We start from the raw sequence: 17,552 nt of genomic DNA on the forward strand, positions 1-17,552 counted from the left end.
CTGATTATTGTCACTTTCCCTAGAAGTATTTCATAATAATTTCTGTGGGGCAGAGTTAGTCGTTACTCATTTTTCTTCTTAATACATTTTTATGATATCCTTTCTTTCATTTGTGGATGTTTCTTAAGCTCATAAAGTCCTATACTGAGACATCGTGAATTTGGTCCCTCAGACAGAAAAAAAAAGCCTGCATAAAGTCTATAGTTACAAGTGCCAGTGTACTACATTCTACAGTGTTAATTATGACATTAAGAAACGATTACCTGTCGGGGCGCCTGGAGGGCTCAGTTGGTTAAGCGTCCAACTCTTTGATTAAGGCTCAGGTCACCATCTTGTGGTTCACGATGTGGTTCACAGAGCCCCACATTAGGTTCTGTGGTGAAAGTGTGGGGCCTGCTTAGGATTCTCTCACTCTCTCTCTCTCAAAATAAATAAACTTAAAAAAAAAAGGAAAAAAAAAGAAATGTGTACCTGTCAACTGCACTTACTGTGGGAACCGTTTTGCAATCTATATAAATATTGCATCCTTATTTTGTGTACCTGAAACTATGTTATATGTGAATTATATTTCAATTTAAAAAATAAGTTTTTAAAGGAAAAATGAACAACTTTTGATAATCGTACTTTTTTACTTAAGATGTTAACATTAGGTACAGTTGGGTGAAGGGCATGTGGGCAGTCTACTACTTTTGCAACTCTTCTGCAAGTCTAAAATAAAAGATTTAAAAGGTGATATTGAAATTCTGTTACTCCTTTATATATCCGAGAAGCATTTATTGAGTGCCAATTTTATGCAAAGCGGTATCTAAAATAATTTTTCATCTCCTAATTTTCTGGCTGCATCTGCAGATAGTTCAGCAAATAGGTCCTAAGGCCTTCACGGGAAGTAAATAGTACCCATCTGAGAAGATTCCAAGGCTAATGTAACAGTCTTACATGTTCCTAGCCTTTAGATGACACTTTTAGATGCGTACTCATCACTTATTCTTTATTCTAAATAACCTAAACCCAGACCTCCCATTGAGAAAACAAAAGCCCTTCCCTCAGAGCTGCGCTATTCCCAGGATGTGCCGGTCCTGGGAGGTAGCACTGTTCTGCCTGGATGCAATTCTCATGTTCAAGTGCTTCACCCCTGCCTTCTCCTGGTCGTCTTGTCCCTGTGGAAGGGGCTTCCTGAGTCTACCCCGTGTCCTTCCTCATGTGCCCTGTGTGTACCCCTCATTCCCCCCTGGACTGGAACAGCTTCCTTTTAGCCCAACACACTGTTGTCACTAAAGAGAAGAAAATTCTTACTGTGTCTTACTGCACGTTTTGTAGCTGTGTGCGTGCTAGTGTGTGGTTACACTCAGCGGATTAAAAAACATCAAGGAATGATGTGATGCCATTCTTGTTAAAACAGCAAACTGAGACTGGAAAAGAATTTTCTTAATAAGACATAGCTACCTGTATGTATCCTTAGCACGCAATCGTATTTGTAATTTATTTATTTTGATAAAATACATCTATCAATAACCTTCAGCAAGTGTCATGTTTAATGGTGAACTATTATAATCTTTGCAAAATCTAAGAGCGGGATACCCGCCATCACAGCCCAGTGGTGTTGTGCTAGAAGTCCTGGTCAGCACAGTAAAAAAAAAAAAAAAAAAAAAAAAAAAAAAAAAAAAAAAAAAAAAAAAGGCAAGTTTAATAGACTTAAACAGTTCAGTAGACTTAAACAGAAATACTTTAATGAGCGTTTAGCAAGGTTTCTCAGTATATACTAGCAGCCATCAGCCAGAAAATAGTATATAAAATAAATTCCCTTTTTCAAAAGAAACAAAAAATAGGCAATACCTAGGAAAAATCACAAAAAATATGCAAGAATTTTAGGGAGAAAAATTATAAAACTTTGTTAAAGACACAGAAGATGTAAATGAACAGATGTACCAAGTCTGTCAGTATTGTAATGATAGTTGTTCTCAAATTAATGAAAATGTCAATATTTTTCATGGATCTTGGCAAATTGATTTTAAAATCATTATGGATAAATAAATGTCCAAGAAGAGCCAAGATGAGTTTGAAAAGAAAGGAGGGGGCTGCCCAAGATGGGCAAGCTTGTGTTGGAGGAGGGAACTTCCACGCATTGCTGGAGAGGTGGTAAATGGTAGCTGGCTTTTAAAAGTAACAACAGTCTTCAGATGGACTGATGGACATCTAATAGATGGACAGTCAAGTTCTGAAGAGGGGACCATGGGAAAATGTCTTCATCCTACCCCTGCTTCTGAGCCACTTAGTTCTACTTGAACTTTCTCCACTGTTCCTGGATCTACCTCTGGAGCTCTTATGCATGTACAGAGATGATTATATAATGTTTTTGAGAAATTGGACCGTTTCATACCATGATTTTATTCACTGATTTCCTTTTTCTTTTCTTTTTTTTTTTTTAATTGAGGCATAATTCACAAATAACGTTAGTTTCAGGTACTCACCATAATGATTGAGTACCTGTATATTCAGTATCTGTATAATTGATTCAGTATCTGTATAAATAGTTGACCCCTTAACGGTGCACTTCTACACGAGTTTTTTTTTTTTTTTTCAGATGGTATATATAGTATTGTAAATGTATTTTCTTTTTCTTCTGATTTTCTTAGAGACATTTTCCTTTTTCTAGCTTATTTGATTGTAAGAATGTAATAGGTAGCCCATATAACATGTAGAATGTGTGTTAATTGACTATTTATATTGTTAGGTTTCTGGTCAGCAGTGTGCTGTTAGTAAAATTTTGGGGAGTCAAAAGTTCTGTGTGGATTTTCGACTGTGCAGGGGGTCGACGCCCTTAACCTTGGTGTTGTTTAGGGTCATATGTACTGTGAAATAATCACCACAATAGGTCTAGTTAACATTTATCACCTTGCATGGTTAGAAAAAAATGTTTTTCTTGTGATGAGGACTTTCAAGATCTACTCTCTTAGCAACATCCGAATATGCAGTACAGTGTTGTTAACTGCAGTCGCCATGCTGTGTGTGTTCTCCCCCATGACATTTATTTTGTGACTGAGAGTTTGTGACCTTTTGACCCATTTCACCTCCATCCCTATACCCCATCACTGGCAACCACCAATCTGTTCTTTGTATCTGTCAGCTTGGGGAGTGTGTGTGTGTGTGTGTGTGTGTGTGTGTGTGTGTGTGTGTGTGGTTTTGATTTGCATTTCCTTGATAATTAGTGGTGTTCAGCATCTTTTGTGTACCTGTTGGCCATCTTTATTTCTTCTTTGGAAAAGTGTCTATTCAGATGTTTTGTCATTTTTTAATTGGATTGTTACTTTGCTCTTGAGTTGTATGTTCTTTATAGATGTTGGATATAACCTCATGCCCAGATTTTTTAAACATAATATATCTTAGAACTTACATTGTCCTAATAAGATCGACAACACTGCTTCACTTTTTTAACAATCATATAATAATTTTTGGTATAGCTGTAGTATTACAATTTATCCAGCCCCCTAAGATTTACTTTTAGATTCTTTCTAATCTTGTTGCCAACAATGCTAAAATGAATTTCCTGTCTTGTATATATATTATTTCACACATGTCTGAGTGTATCTATAGGATGAATTTCCAGAAGTGAAACTGTTGGCTCTGAAGGTGTATACGTTTCTATACTTGGTAGACATTTGCCCCACAGTGTAGCGCTCTTTTACATGGCACCTGTGATATACTTCCCATCAAGTCCTGTCTGTCTGCACAGTGTGCCAGACCTATGACAGTCACAGAATGCTGTTTTGTGGTCTTCCTTATTAATTAGGATTTTTTTTAATATATTAAGAATATGTAGAATTTAAGTTCGGTCTTTCAGTCTGTGTGTTCCAAATATATTTCCCAGGTTAGCATTTGTGATTTTAACTTTGGTTATCATGTTTTTTTCCCTATGTAGAAATTGCTGATTTTATGTAAATTTTTCAATCTTTTCTTTAAATCACTCTGGTTTTTGTTTCAGATTAGGCAGGTTTTATTCGCACCATGATTGCTCTCCCGTGTTTTCCTTGTCATAATTTTGTGGTTTTGTTTTCAGTACCTAAATCTGACCTATTCAGAATTTACTTATGGGCACAGACTAAGGCACGGCCCCATCTTTATTCTTTTTCAAGGTAGCAAAGCCCCCTGTCCCAGTGTCCTGTGTTCATTGATTAATCTTTCCCACACTAATTTGAAATGGCACTTTTATTATAGTCAAAATGCGTATTTGGGTCTCTTTCTGGACTTTTATGTTTGTTCCATTGGCCTACTGTTCACACAAAAGTTTAATTACTTTGGCTCAACAGTGTTTTAATACCTTATATTTCCCTGAAAGAATTTTCCTGGGAAGTTGTTTTTTAATTCTCTACAGAACTTTAGAATTAACTTGCCTACTTTGTGGTAGCATTTTATTAAATGATCTTGGAGGCAATTTGGATTTTGTTGTCTTCCATTCAGATATCAGGCATGTGTTCATCCTCTCATGTCCGTTGCATTTCAGCATTTTCTTCATACAGATCTTGTCTTTTCTTCTGTTTATCACTCTGTATTATCTTTCTTATTGCTGTTGTAAACAATTGTGGTCTTATTTTAAATTTCTTAACTTTTTTTTTTGGTTTATATGAATGCTGTTAATTTTAGTATATTTGTACTCAAATGAATAATTGATTACATTATTTGGTTATTTAAAATAGTGTGTCAGCTGATTTCCTTAGGTTTTCTAGATATATAATCTGCAAATAATGATTATTTTAAATCTTTACCAACTTTTACACTTTATTTCCTTTTTTTAGGTATGTTGGTTATTACCTTTGGCATAGGGTTAAAGGCATCTTTGAATATTCCTGATCACGTTAAGGAAGTGTTTACTCATTCCCTTTTGTTCGGGGCTGGATGGTGAATTTTACTAAATGCACTTTTAACACATATATTTCTCACTTTTGATCTATTAATAGGATGAATCATATTTCTAGATTTCTTTGTAATAAGAAATCTTTGGAGAAATCCTAGAATTAAACCCTTGTTATAGTATATTCTTTTGATATTTGAATGTGTTAATATATTAACATTTATTTTATATTAATAATATTAGACTATATTCACATACTTAATTTAGGATTTTTATCTGTTCCTATGGGACACTGGTTTTCTTTTTCTTCGCTATTTTTGTAGGGGTTTGTTACTATTAGTTTGCTAGATTTCTTGCATTCCCTCTTTATTAAGTACTGGAAAAGTTTATATCATACTGGAGTTATCTGACCATTAAAAGATTGATAGAAGTGCCTTGTGAAAACGTCCCTACCTGGTGTTTTTCTGAAAGAGCTCTTTGCCAACTTCCTCCATTAATTTCTTTTGAAATTGCCCATTTCAAGTATTCTGTTTTTTTCTGTGGTCAAGTTTTGGTCATTAATATTTTCCTAGAAAATTATAGTGTTTATCTTCTATTTTGGCACAGAAATAAACAAAGTAGTTGCTTATAATTGTTTTAATTTCTTTGTTACTTATGGTTATGGCTCCGTAGACATGTCTTAGTATGTATGTTTTTCTGATTTGTGTCTTCATTGTTGATTAGGTCAACTAATGATATCTCTATTTTTCTCTTAAGGAAGGGCTCCTGGACTGTTAGTTTTCACTTTTTATCTTTTAGGCACTGCTTTAGCTTTTTAGTTATGTGCTTAGATTTTTTTTTTTTTTGCAATTTTTAGATAACCTTTTTGATTGACTTATTCATGAGCGTTTTCCAGTTCCATTATTATTAATACCTTGTTTACTTTCACTGCAACTAGCAAGTGTCTGCCATCACTTTTGGAATCTGAAATAAGGCTGTTTTTGTGTCCAATTTTATGCTCAACTGTAAAGAATTTTCCTTGGACCTGTTGAAGCTATGTTTGGGTTTCAGAATAAATTTAACTAGATCTGCCTTCTGCCTTGTTAATTAGGTCTTCTGTATGAATACTTAGGTTTGTCCACTAGATGTTTTGTGGATGGAGAGGAGTCGCATAATTCTGTATTCCTGTCAATATTTCCTTTATTTCTTACAGTCTTTGCTTTATAACAACCTATGCCCTGTTTGTCTTTTTTTTAAACCTGATTTTTGCCTTGGATTCCAAATCCTGTCCATTACAGTGTCGATCCTGTTTCGTTTGGGTTGCATTTTTATGATGTGCCTGTGCCCGTTCTTGTCCAGTTGTCTGAGTCACTTTAAAAGTGTGTCCTGTAGACTGTGTATTTTTAGTGTTGTGATTCAGTCTGTCTTTTTCGTACTATGGAGATTAGCCAAACTGTATTTATTAAACAGACAAACTTGGTTTTGGTCCTGTCGTCGTGTGTAATATATGCTTCCTGTTTCCTTTTGGTGTTTCTGTGCTTCATCACATAATATGTTTTTTAGGAGTTTCTTCAGATCATTTAGAAGGTTTGTATTTTTGTTCTGAGGGTTACCTTTGTGAATTGAGATGGTGTACTTGAGCTCATTTCTGTTGGCTCCTTCCTGTGAACAATGAGGAAATTAAGACACAGTCACCTGGGTTCACGTCCCTTCCCCCATCGCACCTGGACTTGACAATTTCTGCACTGACTCTGCACATGGAAAGAGGGCTGCGCCTCTGGCAGCACAGGCGGCACTGTGGGGCTCCTGGGCCTCTCCTGCCGGGTTGGATGTGCTGGGGTGTCGCTCTGTTGAGGCCAGCGTGCGTTCACCACCGTCCCCACCCTCCTCTTCCTATCCTTGCAGCTAGCCGCACTGATAGATGGAGCAGCACCTTGTGAGAGTTGGTGGTCTCGTAAACGGAAAGCCGTGATCTTCTACAGACTGCATGCACATCAGTCCTTCTGCCGGGTTCACTGCTTTGCTTTTTTGAAGTTTATCCTTTGAATTTAGAAGGGTCTTCTATGATACATTCTTGCATTTTCAAAATGATTTGTTGTGAATGCTTCGATACTTAAATGACAGATTAATTTGGTATAAAATTCTTGTGTGCTAGTAAATTTCCTTAAGGACTGTGGGTGCGGCCCCACGTCTTCTCCGTGCCAGGTTCTCTGGAGCATCCACAGATGGCCTGACTTGCCACATAGTATGTTTTTGTGTCTGGATGTCCAGAGGAAGCTCTTTGTCCAGTAGCTTACTGGAGGAGGCTTTTGGGGTTTGAATGGAGGGAAATGGAGAACAGCACAAATCCAACCATATGTGTAACATTCTATTTCCTTAAAAAACAAGCGATGAAGCAAAGATTCCGTAGTGTTAACATGAGTTCACTATGGTTGGTGGTAATTACAAGGGAACCTAAGTGTTATTCTCTGTGGTCCCGAGTACATTTGAGATATTGCATTTCTAGAAATTAAATGAAATGCCACGTGAATGTAAACCAGGGAGTGCCTGTAGGCTTTATTGATTGAATCCAAAGTCTATTTCATTGAAAATCACATTTTTGCTTTATTGATCCCAACATACATTCTTGTTTCTTTATGTCGACAGCCATTCGTGTAATTGTTATATGTTCCTTAGTGTCATTTCCTAAGTTTTGAGTCCAAGTATTCTTTTATATTAAGAAGTCCTGTGACTAGAGATGATAAAATTCTAAATTTAGAATTTGAAGAGTGGGAGTTAGTGGTAATTACTCTAGAAGCCAGAACTACATGAGATGTTTGACTAAAATCTGTTAAGGGATTTATATTGTTGGTTAAAGACTATTTTTGAACAAATATTCCTCTAAATATACAAATAGAATTAAGGTTTAAAATACCATGGTAATTAAAAGACTTAAATATTCAGGACTTTCTTTCTTCAGTAGGGCCCTTGTAAGTACGAGTTGTAACAAAAGAGAAATCACCTCTGTTTTTCTTATTTTTCTTATTATTTTTTTTAGTACTAAGGGGTTTTTAAATTTGCTTTCCCTCTGTGTTCAGGTATATGTCTCGAGTCCACGGTATGCATCCAAAAGAGACCACCCGTCAGCTGAGCCTGGCTGTGAAAGATGGTCTCATTGTGGAAACCCTAACAGTGGGCTGCAAAGGCTCAAAGGCTGGTATTGAGCAGGAAGGATACTGGTTGCCAGGAGATGAGATTGTAAGTATATTTTATTTGATAAATGTGGAGGTGCTGATTTTAAGCTTTTGAATATCATTTAAATACAACCCGTAGAAATTGATTTTTAGAAGTTTAGTGATATTTCACTTCAGTATTTTTTATTAACCTTAAGGGCATACTTGTGCTGGATGGATAATTTTGTTCTTCTTTAGGAGAAAACTCAGTTCTACAGAGAGCCTGCTTTCTCTGTCTAGGTTACCTTGAATCTGTAAAATGAAGTCCCTTTTAATGTACATGTAATTAATGGTATTCCTATTTTCTTCAGTAAATGCTAGTAAAGAATGTTTCAGTGTAGGATAATGTCAGTGCCATCTAGACAGAGTGAAAAGGAGGATGGCCTTCCCTGGGAAACTGCTCACTTCAGGCTGGGTGATGTCCACGCCGAGAGCCACCTGTCCATAGGGTTTCTGCAGGAACAGCGGTGGCCACGTTAGGGTCCCCTGGCCTGTGTCCTCACTGACCATGACCATAAGCTGGTTTGGTGGCACTCTAATACAAATCAGGAAAGACAGAGTTAAATTTTCTTTATAGTTTTGCCTAGTTCTTACTTTGACTCCTCTTTGAAGTGAGGACATTTTAGTCTTCTCTTTCCTTTTACGTTATACTTGGATACTCAGGGGCCCATGGAGAAGTGCATTTTTTTTCTTGTGTAAAAATTGGCTTCCTGTGTAATATTTTTATCTTCCTACCTTTATATGCCTCTGATACTTCTTGATTAGAAAAGTCTTAAGTTTTGCTGAGGAACATCATTTAAAGATGGTAGGCTTCAAATATAATAGATACTAATTTTTTTTAGTTTCTGAAAGGAGTCGATTTAGTAAGTAGGTGTTTTGAGAGTGTTTATCATGAATTCTCATAAAAATGACACAAAACCTTAAAATTTGTTCTCTGTGGAAACATTTCCCAAGAATTGTGAATCGTCTTTCCTTTTCTGGCTCCCGGGTGGATGTATGGGCGCACACGCCCGCCGTCAGGCCCGAGGGGCATGCTTTCTGGGGGCAGCTGGTCCATGGGGGCAGCAGTAAGTTTAAACATTAGGGAAGTTGTTCAGTTTCAGTGCTGTGTTTGTCAGTTGAATCTGTGCCTTCAAAGTTTTAGGAAAGAAAATTCACATTTTCCATAAACACAAAATGTGGAAGAAAAAATGTTTAATGTCACTGGTATCATCTGATGTGAGCACTAGAAGTGCTCTTGAAATCTTAAGTCAGAATGTTTCCATCATGGTGATTTCTCTGTTCACTTCCTTTCAGAAAAGTAGAGCTTTGTTGCCGATGAAGAAACTGTGGGGGCCAAGTCGTAATAATTATAGCATGAGGTGATCTAAATCTCCCATCAGACATTGATAATTGATACCTTTTTATACATTGAATATAATCCAGGTAATAGAAAATGTCTAATCCCAACACACTGGGAAGTTTACATGTATAGATGTATAGTATAGTATAGATGGCGATACTGGTAATTTTTGATATTTATATATAATTAACCGATAGTAAGTGCAACTTAATCTAATCCGTAGGATTTTGGTTTGTGGACCATGTGTACATTTTTCATGCAAATGATTTTATTTCTCCTTACTTCCCGTAAGTTTTCTTCCCCTCCAAGTTGGAGGTTCTCTGTTCAGTTTACTTCAACAAGCAGTTAATGAGCTATTATACGTTCACCACTGCATTGGATTCTGTGTTCTTTTTATTTTTACATGTCCTTAGTCTACATATTTATAGCATCATCCTTTTCTTTTTCTTTTTTCATTTTTCAAGATGAAATTTTGTATGTAAATGAAACAACCAGTGTACAGGTTTTATTAATTCTGGTTGGTTCTTATAAACATTTTATGTACTAAGTATGCATGTTATATGTATGCATGTACACAAGTACAACTAGGTGTATAAAATTGTGCCTAGTTTATAGAATAAGCAAATAAAATAAAAATTTGGAGACAGTGTATTGCAGCAGAAAGAGGGTCAGGTCTTATATTGTTAATAGATGGCGTTTCCACCCCATCTCAAACATTTATTTTGTTGTGTGACCTTGAGGAAATTTCTTAACCTCTGATCCTCATTCCTCACCTATAATACGGGCGTATTAATATCTATTTCACTTGATTGTTTTAAGGATTCAGTGAAATTATCTGTATAAAGCATATAGCTGTGTACTCAAAGCAAATTTTGGCCAGTGAACAAATATGCTTAAGAAATGCCTACATACAGTTTAGCAAAAGCACATACATTTCCTCCTAACCATACAAGCAAAAATTCTCATCAGGGTCTTTTTACTTTTTAACCTGTATCTTTAAACACAAGGAGCTTTGTATAGAACTTTCCCCAAGACCCTGGATTTGTTTGAGGTGGAACCACAGAGTGATGAGATTGTGTATCTTAGACCCATGACTGGGTTAGCACCTGTTCCCTAAGGGAGGTCATGCTCCCATTTTCATACACTAAGGATACCCTAGAAGGACATGGAGCTGACGTGTGTCACGCAAACATCTCGAACTGCGTGGCCCGTGCATGTGGGCCACTGTGTCTGGGCCCATTCTGAACCACAGAGCTTGGGAAGTGCACCCAGTCTGCACTACCAGCAGTGCCCTCCCATACGGCACGTCTCTCCCCTAATGAAGCCAGTCTTGGGGAAGGGTCCCCTGTTCTGACTTGCACAGAAGCGCTCTGTAGGCTTGTGGCCACCCCGCTAGTCCAGGCATTGGGTCTGGGGCCTCCTTCATACCTTCTCCACCTTGTACATGGTGGAATCCTCTGAACACTTGAGTTCTTAAATGGAAAGATGTAGGTTATTATTAATCCTGTTGACTTTCCGACTCCCAAGAGAAGAAAAAGTCAATTAGATGTATATGGCCTTGGGAAGGAAATGCATTAAGATTTTTTTGTTATTTGTCTTAAACCTTTAATTGGGGGTTAAAATACTCTTTACTCAGGAAGTTCTGTCATTTGAAAATGGGTAGTAAACTCTTCTTTTCCTTCTATAACCTCTAAAAGTGTTAGCTGTACCTCAGAGGTGGGGAAAAGGCAGATTTTCCTTAGTAAGTCCCCAAGGTATATTCCTGGTTAGCACGGAGCTTGGATGGTCTTGTCTTCAGTCCTTTATGGTAGCAAAGACCAGGTAGTTCTGATCTGCTCCTCCGTGTTTGAGCAGAGGGCTTGTTGGTGTCATGTTTTTATTCCACCTCGGCTACCTTTTCTCTTGCTAGTTATTTTTACAAACTGATATAATTGAAACATATGGATATCATACACATTATTTTTATTAATTCCAGCAATCACGTAATAAATGTCTAATGCTAATAGTATGTCAGGATATAATTATATATAATCTGTTTAAAAGGAAGCCTGTATAAGTCAGGACAGTGGCCTCCATTGTACTGAGGTGCCTTCTGCTAGACTGGAGTGATTTCTGATCCAAACCAGCACGATAGCCCTGTTGAAGTGGTGACTCATTTGGAGAAAGTGATAAAATTGGGTAGAGATAAGCATCCTAATGGTGATATTTAAGTATGACCATTTGAGAAAGCAGAATAAAAAACCCAATTATTAAAAATGAGGCCATTCTCCATTTTAAATGGTTTGCTTAAATATTAGTCAACAAACTAGCAAAAGTATCTGTACCAATCAGTTTTAAAATGACAATCCCACGAAACCGGGAGACACTCTTGTAAATTTTCTACGGTCCTCTTATACTTCCAGATTTGTATGTCATTAATACTCATGGGATCCAAGGAAGTCATTTAGAAATGTTTTTCAGAGCTTTCCAAATTATATTAATAAAGGCCAGTAGACCCAAGGCATAGAGTGAAACTTTGTGATATCTGACCATTCAGCATTTTGTTCTATCAAGGCTTTTTGAGTTTTTAAAGAAATACTGCATGTTCTCATAGACTGCTTCATCATCTGCTTGCTCTAGAGAAGTATACACTAATGGTTACATTCCATTCATACTTGATCATGATGGTTATTTCCTTTATTCTCACATCATGAGAACTGTATTTCTTGAGCAGAATTTCACCATTTGCTCGGCTAAGTTTGGTATTTAAGGTACTAAGGTAGCTCCCTTTGTAATAAAGACAACTTAATTTCTTATGAGTTAAACTTTTAACTCACAAGGTGCTCAGTAAAGACAGAAGGTCTTATGAAAGTATTGAATGTAGTACAATAGGGCAGGTATCCCTGAGTTATGGATCATTTGCAGATAAATGTATCAAATACATGTTTTGATATTGTGGCAGTTAATACTGTTTATTTCATGCTTCCTGCTTTCTTCACGGCTCCTGGCACAAAGCCATGACTCTGCCCTATTATTTGACAGGTATGTTTGATCTGACACTAAATAACTTGGTTACAAGTGTAGAAGCTGACTTAAAAGTGCCTAGCAATGACATTCTGTATGAAAGCACTCTTTATTCACCTCTCAGATCTGGACTAGGGTCTCATCTCTTCTTTCTTGATTACTGCCATTTGAAAATCCGTGCGCTTGTAGGACACTGCCACTTGGAACCCTTCTGCTCTTCAGATGCACCTGTAGGCAGGAGCTCAGGTCTTGGCTGCTTCAGTCTGAGTGCTTCCTTCTCAGAGAGTCCGGCTGCTCCTGCTGAAAAGCAGGACCTCGTGCTGCTTTTTAAAGTAGGCCTGGGTGAAAAGATAGAATTCTTTAGTTTTTGCTTTTTCTCATGTATTTAATGTTTTAACACTTTCAAAGGAGCATAATTAGGGGCGCCTGGGTGGCTCAGTCGGTTAAGCCTCCAATTCTTGATTTTGGCTCAGGTCATGATCCCATGGTTTGTGGGATTGACCCCCACATTGGGCTCTGTGCTTATAGTGTGGAGTCTGGGAGCTTGGGATTCTGTGTTCCTCTCTTCCTCTCACTCTCGCTCTCGCTCTCGCTCTCTGCCTCTCCCCACTCCTCAAAATAAATAAATAAACTTTTGGGAAAAGCAGCATAATTAATGGAAATACACATTTTGTGGTTTCTTGAAGAGATCACAAGTTATCTTGGGGATGCATGGATTTAGTGTTAATTTATAGAGGGGCAACATAGACACATTTTCCCCATAATCTTTTGCTTCTCCAGATTCAAAGTGGCTAGTCTAAAAGTAGATGTGGTTTGTGTACTTCTCAAAACATGGCTAAGGTCACATCTTTTAGGTAAGACACAGGAGTTATGCATCTGCGTTTATGTCTTCTCCTTCAGAAATCACACCATTATACAGCCATGGCAACAAAGGGTTCTCTTGCTTTGTTCTTGAAAAAATATTAAGGGAGGCCTGCTGAATTCAACAGCTTGACTGTCCCAGCCCACTTCATAAATACAAGTATTGAAGTAAGAATTTTTTTAAAGACTAGATCTTTGCATTTTTGTTGTTATAGTTGTCATAAATTAATCAATCCTATGTTTTAAGTTTCCTAAATGCAAAATTTCATGCCCCTTGGATACTGTTGATTTTTTTAAGTGAAATATATTTTATTATATTTATGCTGACTGTGTGCAGAACTACAGTTTCTTTCTTCCAAAGGTCCATTACCTGTCTCAGATACAGAAATATACATAGTCACTGGGGCACCTGGGTGGCTCGGTCAGTTGAGCATCTGCATCTTGATTTTGGCTCTGGTCATGATCCCAGGGTCTTGGGACTGAGGCCTGCATTGGGCTCCATGGTGAGCATGGGGCCTGCTTAAGATTCTCCCTCTTTCCATCTCTCTGCCCCACCTTCCTGCTTGCACACATTCCCTCTCTCTCAAATTAAACAAAAAAATTAAAAAAATAAATATATACATAGTCACTTATTTACTAAGTATTAAATATCTGTGATTATTAATCAACTAGAAACCAATTATAATGTGGTTCTATGTGTATTCAAAGTGTAACATACTTAGAAAGTCTTGAATTGGTAAAGAATTTCCATATTCAGTGGAATATTTTGGGTCATGCTGTCCTATATTCTTTTAAGCTTTGATTGACTGATTGGTTTTGTGTGTGTGTGATTCCTTTTTTCCCCTCCTAAATTCTATTTCACTAAGCAACGTACACTGTTGTAATAGTTTTACTTTTGAAAAATAATATTTAAAATACTGGAAATATTTAATCACCAAATTCTTAGCTCTCAATGATATTTATTAACAATTTAATAACAGAATTTGTTTATTAACAGAATTAAGGCTACGATTGTGGAGATTTACTTTTGTATTCTCTCTATGTTAGGATACCACAGACACATATTTGATGATAAAGTAAGGTTTATCTGTTCATTATGTATAAAGAGGGAATTACTTTAAAAGTTGAAGTCTCTCTTGAGTGTGGTGAAGGGTGGATTACAGTGTGGGAGGCCTAGTTATAGACACAGCTCTCCCACTGAGCCCTCTTGTTGCTGTGTTGTCTCTAAGTCAAGTTGGCACTATTTCTGGCTCCATCTAGCTTACAGACACATGTCAGCTGTCACAAGGAACTTGAAGTCTTGGAGGAAACTCGCACACATATTACTACAAACGTCACACCGTTTTGTGACTTGTCCTCAAGTCCTGTTTGTGCACTGTAGTAAACAGATTGTCTTCATCAGCAGAGGGCACCCACTGAGCATAGTAACTCATTCAATCCTTACAAAAACCCCATAAACTAGGCAGTATTACTTTGTTCATTCCCAGGTAGAAAATGATGCAAAGAGAAGCTAGGTATTCTGCCCCAGATCATACAGCCCGTGAATGCTGGAGCCGGGATTTGAGCCTGTGTGGTGGCCCCAGAGTCTTACCCAAATGCTGTTAATGGTGACAGATGTAGGTCAGCAGGCTGCTTCTCTATAGATGGTGGAGTGTTTTCTCCTGGTTCGGAAGACAGCCTGTGCGGCTCTCAGTCTGTGGTCAAGTATTGTATTTACTGCGTTCACATTCATCACTCCTGACTTGAAAAAACAAAAAAAACCAACTTGAACCAGTTTCAGATCAAAAGGACATATATTCATGGTCTTGTGCAAAGTTTTAATGGCACCGAATTTGTTAGTAAAATGTTTTTCTAACATCACTATAGGTTTCCTGGCACATGAATTCTCTTTGAATTTTCTCTTTGTTCATTTGTAGCTTTTGTGTTAGTGTCAAAGTTTCCTCTCCAACAAGTAATTACCCTTGAGTTTGTGTGCAACTGTCTTTTCATTGATGATTAGACATTCATAGATTATCAGTTATAACATTTAAAAATTAATGTAAGTTGTATAGCAAATAATAGTTTGTGTACAAAAATCCCTTTAGCTCTGTTTATTGCCTGATGTTGAGCAAAGTTATAGTAGAGAGACCAAGATTATTTTGTTTTTATTTTGAAAGGCCTACAGTATGCAGCCTTTCTCCAGGACAGCAGCCCCAAACAAGGTGAACTGATTTTGCACTATGTTATTTTACTTTAATTCTGCTTTTTTTTTTTTTTTGGCATTACATTTCTATCTTTTTTTTTTTTAAGGCTTAGTTTACTCTTGTTAGAATTATTCTTTAAAATCATACTATCTTTACACCGCTTCTAGTTTTGGTTTTATGCTAATAGGTTTGCATTTTTAAAACTTTCTTGAAGTACTGGAATGTCATTTCACATACTACACTGTTGTTCAGGCTCTATCTAGAGTAGTTGCTGACATCTAGTGAAATCCAGTGAATATACACGCTTAGCTTTTTGGCACACTTTGAGCATTGGTCACAAGTCCTATATTGATGGATTTTGTTTACTAAAAGACAAACTGTAGGCAATTCTGCCTGTAACAAACATGCTTACATTGTTTATATCCATAACAGTGTTTCCTGGATTCAGAATCTTTTGAACTTGACTTTTTGCATGTTTCGTATGTTCTGAACAGCTATTGCAGTTAAAAGAATGAACGGCGCATACATGCTCTTGTATGAATACGTGTCCCCATGTGTCTCCCCTGCATTTGGGTTACACTTTCGTTCCTATAACGGTTGTGAAACACCAGGCCGAGTATAAACTCCATTGAAGAGAGATGCACTGCCATCTTCACGTCCTGGCTAGACGGGCGAGGGGAGGCTTAGAAAGAAGCAGGAGGTTCTGGAGAGACCTGAGCTGTGCGCCAGCCGTAAGCTCTCTTGCTCTCTGGTCTTGGGGATCTGAGAATTACAGGAAGATGAATTAGTGTAAAAACAATACAAGTGATGAGAGATGGTGGTTTCTTTTGTTTATGATGAGTCACATAAAAGCCACCAAAATCCTTTAAGGTGTTTCTGAACAGCCGTGAAGAAAATATTCTGAAAGACTTTGTTTCAAACTGGAAGAGAGTTCTGTTAATTAAAAATGGAACAACGTATGTTTTCCCTACTGAAACCTAATTTGTCAACAGTTCATGAGACAAAAATTACAGTAGCTGAAGTACAGCTTCCCACATGAGCCATGCGAGGTGGGTGCCCCAGTGACCACGGTTACAGCCAAGCACCACGCACGTGCTCTGTCCCAGTTGGTGAGCTAGATTCCTTCTGCCATATTTTATGTCAGATCAGTATCCTCAGATTTTTTTTGGTATTCTGACTGAAATTACTCCACCAGAGTAATTTTGCAGAGTATGTATATCCGCAGCAAATCACCAGAAATGGTCATGCTTTTTTCTTTATTACTTTGGTCGATAAAGACCAAACTTTTAATAAAAAGCAAACCAAAAATTTATATTTTTGCACAATATACCATAGCCATGAGGATGGGTAGAAAGTGTAGGAAGATGGGAATTTTAGAACATTAGTGACTCTCTTCTCTTTTGAAGGAGCGGGTAGTAGGCTTCTCATAAGGAAGGTCAGGCAGCAATGCGTTTGGACCACAGGTGCCAGAGGAGCTGCGCTTTCTAGACAAGTTGTTGGAGTTGTTACGGATGTAAGAGAAAATGAGAAAGCTGCCCAACCTCAGAAGCAGACTGTAGACTGGTTTATGACAGAAAACTGATGGCAGAGCTGAAGCCTGGAATTTCAGGATCCCCATTGAAAGTGGCCTTGATTATGCAAAGTGTAGTTTCAAGCCTTGTCCATTTAGTTACTGCATCTACAAGAGAAGGTTGGGAGTTAATCCGTCACTCCTAACACAGGTATTTTTTCATAAAAGCTGAGAGTGAAATATGAAAAATGAATTAATGAATTCTAAACTAAGACAACTTGTAACATCTTCCTGTTTATATTTAAATGCCGTTGGCCGTACAGACACGGAGCTAACAGAAAATGTTGAAGACCACCTGTGCACCTGTAGTTATGTTCTTTTACTTCCGGGGATAGTCCCAATAAGAAAATAAACCTACTTCCTTTTTTGTTTTTTTTTTTATGGTAATGTCCTTTGGAGAATGTGATTAAACCTTTAGTTTCACATTTTCAATTTATTTTTCCAAATTCAACAGACCCTGAAAATTTGGCAACTGTCAGAACATGGACATTCTGATTAATGTTATTTTCAATAAAGCATCCAATACCATGGATGAGAAGATAAGAATAGTGAGCAT

General features: G+C 37.3%; 1 protein-coding gene across 12 annotated transcripts in view; it reads left to right on the forward strand.

Moving 5' to 3' along the window:
- The window catches only part of ZMYND11 (zinc finger MYND-type containing 11), a 133,549-nt gene that overhangs the window by 76,566 nt on the left and 39,431 nt on the right, over nt 1–17,552 (forward strand). For 7 of the 12 annotated variants that reach the window (XM_049626753.1, XM_049626749.1, XM_049626750.1 and 4 more), the window contains 2 exons: nt 7,903–8,062; nt 15,400–15,444. In XM_049626753.1, the coding sequence (XP_049482710.1) occupies nt 7,903–8,062; nt 15,400–15,444 (205 nt within the window). Of the gene's footprint in view, nt 1–7,902; nt 8,063–15,399; nt 15,445–15,610; nt 17,545–17,552 lie in introns of those variants that run through there. The other 5 variants (XM_049626757.1, XM_049626756.1, XM_049626759.1 and 2 more) reach the window with 2 other exon arrangements.

This window comes from Panthera uncia, chromosome B4, assembly GCF_023721935.1.
Source record: "Panthera uncia isolate 11264 chromosome B4, Puncia_PCG_1.0, whole genome shotgun sequence".
NCBI lineage: Eukaryota > Metazoa > Chordata > Mammalia > Carnivora > Felidae > Panthera > Panthera uncia.